Source organism: Notolabrus celidotus, chromosome 9 (assembly GCF_009762535.1).
Source record: "Notolabrus celidotus isolate fNotCel1 chromosome 9, fNotCel1.pri, whole genome shotgun sequence".
NCBI lineage: Eukaryota > Metazoa > Chordata > Actinopteri > Labriformes > Labridae > Notolabrus > Notolabrus celidotus.
The window spans coordinates 16996458-17005006 of record NC_048280.1 but is presented as its reverse complement, the minus strand read 5'-3'; the positions used below and the strand labels follow the sequence as shown (position 1 = coordinate 17005006).

The following is an 8549-nucleotide window of genomic DNA, read 5'->3' as shown; positions in this document are numbered from 1 at the left end:
TGCTTTTGAAAAAGGTGTGACTAACATGTCTTTTAATGTTTGATGGTGAAAAAGAGTTTTGTGTTTTTCTTTGCTGTCTTGCCGTCAAAGGAAGAACATTTTTGAATCTACGTTGAAGGGTGATAAAACATTTTTATTGTCCTATGAATGGAAATAGGTAAAAAATGGAAAAGTGTCAATACAAAATGACACAAGACACAAAAACATGTAAATCTGTAGTCCGTAAAGCAGATAACTAACATGCATAAAGATAACTAAATGTTCACCTTCACCAAACCACTCTGTATTAAAATATATGCGAAAGCTAAAATACACAACTGTTATTTTAAATGCAGAATAAGTTACAAAGAGAAAACTGACAGAGACCAAAACGTGTTACTTTTTAAATCTAAGATTCAAAGACATGTAAGAATTCTCTAAAACTGTTAAGAACAAATACATAAAAATCAAATGAATAGGAGAATAGTTTCTTTTTGCAAGGTTGGAAACAAATTAAAACACAAACACAAGGTTAATCGCAAACTTCCATAGTCTCTGAAATCACCTCCATCCTGCAGAACATGAAGGCCTTCATCCCTCTGGCTCACTTCATAAAGTGGTTGCCTTCGACCTGAAGCTTTTCAGAGTGTCCCGCAAGTTCTGCACAACTGCCTCGTCCTCCTCTAGAGTTTTAGAGCAGAGACGCTGCACCCTGCTGTGCAGATCCTCCAGGAACTTCTGTTAGACAGGAAGCAAAAGAAGCAGCATGTTAGTTTATAATTTCATGAATCATAAAATGAATTCAGGTGCAGCAGATACAACATGTATTACTCAGCTAACAAGCTAGGTGTGATCAGGGAGATAGCAAAACATGTTCAATGATTATATTCATGTTTTTCTGACTTCCTTCATATTCAAATAGTGCTGTTTTGCTATTATGACTTAGGCGAAGTTCAGGTGACAAGTCTGTCTGAATTATTTTATGTTTGGAAATGTGCATTTCATACTTCTTTCCCTCAATAACTCACAGGAATAGGATGCAGAGATGTAAGAACATTACCTCTGTGATCGAGAGGTGATCTGTTGCAGTGGTAAACACAGATGCAAGATTGTTGGCTACTGTTCTCCTTTCCTCATTGGTCTCCTGCAGTACCAGGTGGTACCTGAAGAAGAGACAAGTTTTAGATTCCAAAACAAAGAATGATTTGTAGTTTTTGTTTTGTAGCAGTCTCGGCTCAAGCGTGATGAAGTCACCCAGACTGAACTATTGCTGATAAAAGGACGCTTGTTACTCACTGTTGTTGTGCTGTCTTCAGTTGTTGCACAGCCTCCTCGTAACCAATATTCACCTTCTTCTCGAGAAGCTTTCGATGGTTCTCCACTGAGTCCACCTCTTCTGCCCAGTCCTGTTCCTCTCTAGCCAACTCCTGCACACACACACACACACAAGAGTTGGTACGTTTTTATGCGACTGTATCTCTGCATGACATGTTTGAATGGAAACTAGTCTTGTTTTTTAGCTTAGAAAAAAATGTCATCCTATACATCCTTGTCTGAAGCTGATGCATTGAGTAGTACTGTATTTCCAACCAGCATAAAGAAGACTGAACTGTAAGGACTTTACCTGCATGTCACAATCCAGCCGTTCATCCAGCTTGCGAATCTGCTCTCTCAGCAGTTTCAGGTCATTGGACTTGTCCATGATGTTAGAATCCACCTTTAAAAAAAACATTATTTGAATAATCGTCGAGTAGATGCCAATGATTATCGAATAGTATTTTGGCTTGAAATGCCCATCCCTAACGTGTTGTGCATACAGCCATGCTAGGTGGCTCCCACATCTTTAACAGAGGGATGCATATTCTCTCTCCTCTGTGATATCAGCCTTGGGCAGATTGTGGGAAAAATATATTGCAAAACACAGATTTACCTGTTCACAAGATTCGTCCAGGCTGAGCTTCATGTTGGCTAATCGACTGTTCTCCTCCTCCACGTCACTCACCAGCTTCCTCAGGAGCATCTACAGTGAAAAGCAAAGATCAGAGCAGGTTCAAAAAGCCAACATCACTTCAAGACTTAAACCTAATGCAGCTTATGATACAAATATTTCAGTATATTACAATGAGACATGCCAAGAGCTGCAATTAACACAAATGTGGAAAAAATTGTTATCAGAATAGTAGGTTAGTCTTCCATATACCAAGCTAAGCTAAGAGTCTGCTCTTGCAGTGGTTGAAATAGACGAGTTAGCTCAGTACCTGTATCTGGGTTTTATGCTGAACCATGCTGCCGGGTCCACATTCAAATGGTCTGATCTCAAAGTCGTGTCCACACGCGTTCTCTGCAGACAGCGGGATCAGCTTCAGTTTACGAGCCAGCTTGTGGTACTCTGCAACCCTCAACTCCGCCTTTGATCGAGGGAAGTAACAGGACAGGACAGAAACGACAAAGACGGAACAAAGTCAGGTAAAAATGATTACAAATGGAGGAAATCTCATCTCTGCTGAAAAGACATGCAAAGAACACTTTCAAAAATATTTATGTTTAATCCCAGTTATTCAAGAGACAAGTACAACAAAGCTTTTGGTCCAAAAAATAAGTCAGGCAATAAAAGTGAGTTATGAGAGGGGACTGAAACACTCAATGTAAATACAATACCTTCTCTTTCACTTTGGCCAGGGCTATCTCCTCATTCCACTTGTGTTGTTCAGCCTCCTCCAGAGACTTGCTGAGACTGGAGATGGTTTGCTGGAGTTCCCTCTTCTCTCTGTTGATCCTCTCTACATCAGCTGGAGTGAACTTCTGGTTCTGCAGGAGGTGTTGCAGTTCATTTTGCTCGTGTTTCAGAGACTCCAGGTGACTGACTGCAGAAATACAGAAAAAAAAAACATTAACCAGATTCTCAGTTGTGATTGAAACAGGAGGATGAAGCTTGTGTAGAAAACGCAAAAACCTTACTTTTCATTATGTTGTTTTTTTTAAAAGAGATTCAAACTGATAAAGATTTACAGCAATAACATGGATCTACTGAACTCATAATAAACCCTACATGGTTACATGAACATGACACTTCATTTCTCATATTTACTGTTAGTCTCCAGCTCATCCTTCAGTTCTGACGCTTTGTGCTCCAGGTTGGCTTTAAAAGTATCCAGGCTGCCTCGGTAAGTCTGGAGCTTCTTGAGATCTGCCTGAAGCTTCACCTTTTCCATCCTCTTGGTCATCAGTCGGTCCTGTCCAGGAAGAGACAAAGCTATTGTTTGCCGGCTTTTCATCTAACTAGCAGAAGTATCTCAATGTTTCCCTTTTGTTATTCAATGATAACATTTTCACTTTGAATGAATGAGTCATAAATTGCCTTTATTGTATCCAACACGTGGCTGTAAAAAAAAATCAAGATCCGATTCCGTACTGTATGCATAGGATTGATTCAATATTAGTGGTTCTGACCGTCTGACTCTCCTTCTCCAGTTGTTCGAGCTCCTCACTCAGTATTCTGTGCTTCTCCTCCATCGAGATCAGCAGGGCCTCATCGACGTTGTAAAGTTTCTCTGTCAAGACAAACACACTTCTTGGTGAGTTTTGATTTATCTAGATTTTAGTTAAAGTCCACACATTATGAAAATAAATCATGCTGTTGTCATTTAGAGACGCTTCATTTACTCAGTTTATTGATGAATGTCTCGTCCTCTTCCTCGAATATGTCGTCACCCAGCATGAACTTGCTGTATGTCTCAGCTGTGTAGTCCAGGAAAAGCTGCGAGAGTCCCAGAATGAAAAGGAAACAAGAAAGAAAGAGAAGATATGAGAAAACAACAAACAACCCACAAACCACTGCTGTCAGGCAGAAACCTTGTGACTCCATATTTCACTATTCACTACTATTTTTTTACCCCCAAAATTAATGTTTTTGGTTATCTTAAGTGCCTGTCAGTGGGTCAAGGTAAGGAAAAGTATCAATATATATATACATATACACATTTTTTAAGTGAGTAAAGATCCTGTTCATTGTTTTGTTATTTAAAAAACAAAAACACACAGTTCAAATATGTAGTTTTGGATATACAAGATTTCAGCCTGACAGCAGCAAAATGTTGATATTAACAGAATAAATGTAAAAAAATATTACAAAATAAAAAGATCAATTGAATAGCTTTCTGAAAAACGTACACAAACTGTAAATAAAAAAGAAGTGACTAACAGTGATTTAATCTAAGTGTGTACACTACATCCTCCTGACATGTTACTACACGTCTGTTTACAGGAAGTCTGCCTCCTGTTTGATGCAGTCACTGTACCTTGTTATACTCAGCCCCCTCCTCTATGTTGTCACCGTCCTCACAGAAGTCACTGAACAGCAGCTCCTGACGACTCAAACTCCAATTTATCTATCAGAAGAACAAAAACAAATTTGAACTGATCTCATGAAACAAAAATAGCATTTACTGATATTTCAATCACTGTTCTTTTGTGCATCCTATGCAAACGGCTCTGGTTTTAGATCATAACTGATAACTTTAACTCTTTATTGTGACGTGTTTGCCTCTCACCTTTACATTGTCAATCAGCCACATGAGAGCACCAAGGGCCTGGGGCCAGGTGTGTGGAGCTCCAACAGAATACATGGAGCACTTGGAGAGAACAAATGGATACCTTCACACGGCAACAGGACAAGAAAAAAATAGACAGTCAGAAATTGGTCTCCTCTTTCTTTGCATTTTAGTATGAGGCTCAGACTCCTGTCATTCTTAATGTTGAAGTCCAACTATAAAGATACTGCTTAAACCACAGAAATGCTAATATGTACAATACTAATTAATACTAAAGGTACCTCAGGTTTTTAAGCAGAGCTGGAACCTCCTCCTCAACTTTGGAGTTTGGCATTTCAAAGGTTGGGTCGAGCTGGCGGTAGACAAACTCAAACATCTTTACAAACTCCTTGGTAGAGGGAGACTGGAGGGTTTTGGGTGCCAGGGTGCCCGGGTAACCCTGCTCTGTCAAGAACTGGAGCAATACATGAGAGACGAATATCAGGCTGTTTAGAAGTATCGACTCTCAATCATATCAACAAACATTCCGAAGCATTTCCATTAATCTACAATTTAACTCCCCATTCAATCAGGTCCCAGCATCAATAACACTGGATTAGTGTCATTGTAGCAATGCTAATAAAAAAAGAGAGCAATGAAGTGTTTGTACCTCATGCAGCTGCCTGATACACTGCTGAACAAAGGACTTATCATGCAGAGGTCTGGCATCTTTGATCTTCTCAGTTCCACCAAACCCTGACATGATGCTGTTGCGAGGCATGCTGGCTCCACTAGTTCTGCTGTCAAAACATTTACACAACATAACAGATGTGTTAAGTGACAAGGAAGAACAACAGCTCAATCATTCAAAAGCCAAAGAACTGCAATTTGTAATTATTTCATGGAAACGTAAAAGTCTCAGTCGTAAGGTTAGTAACTTTCCACAGATCAGTCTTTTTACCTCAGAGAGAAACAACTCTTTTCAGCCTTATTACTCATTACAGTTCTTTTTCTTGCATTTAGTGTGCCGATGATTTGCTTTCTTTATTAACTTGGGTCAGTTTCATTGTTTCCCATAATGTGGAAAATTGTCTATGGTTCAAGTATGATTCAAAAAAGAAAAGTGTGAGTTCCACATGGCATCCATTCCCATTATTCTTGAGGATTTCTGGTGGCTTAATCACTATGTGCAAAGCTTTCTCAAGCTAGTAATTTTTCAGGTAGGTATTACTCAGTGGAAATATACAATACTTATTTTCACTAAAAAGTTTCCTTCTACACTGCAATAAATATACATATATACATATATATATATATATATATATATATATATTTTCATGCTTTCTTAATTTAAAGTCTTGTCTATTGTAATCACATTGGCACAAAACATTTTAATACATCCTGTGTGTTCCCTGAATTTTATAGTTAATCTATAACACTTCTCTGGGAAACAACATTGTCATCTCAATGAATAAGTTTATGAAAAATGATTCTCATACCGGCCCCCAAAGAAGCTGGTCCGCCTCTCAGAGTTCACGGACTGTGGTTTGGGGATGTTGAGCTTTCCAAATGAAGGCTGTTTACTGAAAAGAAAGAGAGGTGTGATCACAGGGAAAAACAACAAGCTGCCACCAATCTATGAATGTATCCTCTTATGAAAACAGGTGTTTGTTCCAGAAATGATCTGACTGAATGATACAAATAAATGATACTGTTTATCATAGGTTTTATTATAATACATACAAGAAGTGCAATGCAACTTCACGACTTACTCTGTGATCTTATAGACCAACCAAGGTATGTCTAACTATGGGTTGCAAAATTTGGGGAATTTTCAAAGTTGGAAACTTTCCATGGGAATTATGGGAATAAACAGGAATAAACCAGGAATTTACAAAATTGAAGGTCGGCTCTTAATAGGGAACTTTAATTCGGGAAAATATATTTTAGCATAATCCTGACTAAAACAACCAGATTTCATGCAAGTACAGTTGACTATCTATGCAGAGCCATCCTCAACAAGGCTGGACAGTGACACTGAAGAGGAAGAGTTGGAGTTGGATGTTGAGGAAGTGGACAGGAAGGACCCAGGGAGAGCCCATTGCCTGAAAGGGTTTAGCAAAAATGCAGAGACTAGGCTTGAGAAGCTTGAGGGAAGATGCTTTTTTATTTGCATGTTGTATGGGACTTTTTTGGGATTGCATTTTTGTTAATTTTTGAATGGGTTGGGTCAGGGAGATGAGTAATATTTAACTCAACATTCATGTTTTTGTTCTTCAATGAAAGAATTGATTGTTCAATAAAATATTTAACACTTGATTAAGTTCTAGTTACTAATTAATCTGTTTCAATTGTATAATTTTGGATGGATGTCTGCTTACAACAAAACAAATATTTATGCTTGGATATGATACCTTTCCATTAAATTACCCTAAATTCCCCGTTAATTCCCATAATTTCCATTAATTCCCATGGACAGTTTCCAATTTGGATTATTTCCAAAATTCCCCAGTTTAACTTCCCATGGAAATTTACAGGAAACTTTCCACCCCTTTACAACCCTAGTTGTACCAACCAAATATTTGTCAGGGCAAGAGTGGACTGTGTACATTACACCTGGGAAAGCTGTACCTCTGCTGACTAACCATGTAGTCTGATTTTTTAAAGATGATTTTGACATGTTACTGAACGAACCTTTGGGGCGTTGTATACACCATGCTCATCCGGTTGCTGTCTTGCACTCGCATAGGCTCCGATGGTCTGCCTGTGACTCGACTCATCCTTCCGCTGGAGAGAAGTTATTACAGAAAAAAACATACATGTAGCGTTGATCATTAAACCGATTCACCTATAAGTGCAATAATATACAAGCATTTTCAAATATACTAATGCCGCTTTGGTCACAGCAAGCTAACGTTAAGCTCCGTCACACATATAACGTTGCAATTAAACCAGCAATATCTCCGAAATGTTCAGAGTTTCTATCAAAATGTTAAAACTAAAAGTATTGAGTTAATTCACCCCTTAACGTTCAGACCAATGGTAACTACGCTAGCGTTAGCCGTCTGTAGCTAATGTTTGATCACAATAACGGCGACTGGCAAAGTCACAAAACACATACATTTAGTCAAATGACTGATTTAAGTAATGACACGTAACTTCAGATACATTTGTGGATTAGAATCAAGACATACCGCTCCATGTTTCGTAGTAGGAAAGCGAATGTTTACAGAATTATTCGAACACCGCGCCAAAACAATACAAACTAGCAGAGGGCGGTGACGTCACTAGAGTACGGCGAGTCACTGGGACCAAAAAGGCGATCCGTTCGAGCAATACGTGTCCGCTGCATGGTCCGCAGGTCCGCAGCAACTTCATCGTTATACACGACAAACTACATCCAAGACCCGAAAGGAAAGCTATGTGAAATCTCTTATTCACTTGCATTTGAGAAAGTAGAGAAGTTATAAATAAGTTAAAGCTGCAGTTGGTAGGAATGGTGTAAAAGACTGTACTTTCTTTCCTGCTGGGTTTGGAGAAAAGGTCATAATCCCATTCAGTACTCATCTGTAAGTGAATTAATTTGATTTCCAATGCCTTTGTGTCAAGCAATGTTTTTATTCTCCTTCTTCCCGTTATCACAGACCAATCAGAGCTACCCCCCCGACCCTCTGTCCTGATTGGTCGAGTGGCGGCCGCACTACGTTGCCCTGATTGGCTAGGAAGCCACTACTTCCTCATAGAACGCACAGCAGAGAGGGGAGGGGTAGTGTTTACATTTGAAATATCTCTCAGAACTGATGTTTCTATCATGACTACCAACAGCAGCTTTAAGCAGTAACAATTAAATATTCAATGCTTGTTAAATCGAGAGAACAATATATATATATATATATATATATATATGTACTACTCACGGCTGACGATCCTAAATAATCTAAATAATTTATCACAGTTGATCATATTTTTCTGTGAGCTTTTACCAGCTGGTAGCGATGCATCCATAAAACTTTCTGTTTCTGGTTTACTAGCAAATTGTTC

At 38.8% G+C, this 8549-nt stretch overlaps 1 protein-coding gene across 2 annotated transcripts; it reads right to left on the bottom strand.

Moving 5' to 3' along the window:
* On the bottom strand, positions 1 to 8139 carry ndc80 (NDC80 kinetochore complex component). 2 transcript variants are annotated; one of them, XM_034692658.1, is made up of 17 exons: positions 7703 to 8139; positions 7203 to 7295; positions 6008 to 6091; positions 5179 to 5308; positions 4811 to 4983; positions 4530 to 4632; positions 4278 to 4367; positions 3643 to 3736; positions 3430 to 3530; positions 3068 to 3212; positions 2638 to 2843; positions 2238 to 2387; positions 1910 to 1999; positions 1604 to 1696; positions 1276 to 1406; positions 1040 to 1142; positions 1 to 717 (listed from the first exon to the last, which is right to left on the bottom strand). In XM_034692658.1, exons 1-17 carry the CDS (start codon positions 7708 to 7710, stop codon positions 589 to 591), a joined length of 1923 nt encoding a protein of 640 aa, XP_034548549.1. In that variant the 5' UTR covers positions 7711 to 8139; the 3' UTR covers positions 1 to 588. The 2 variants fall into 2 exon arrangements, with proteins under 2 accessions (XP_034548549.1, XP_034548550.1); XM_034692659.1 differs by having other exon boundaries at positions 5179 to 5305; positions 7703 to 7835.
* Between the last annotated feature and the right edge of the window lie 410 nt (positions 8140 to 8549).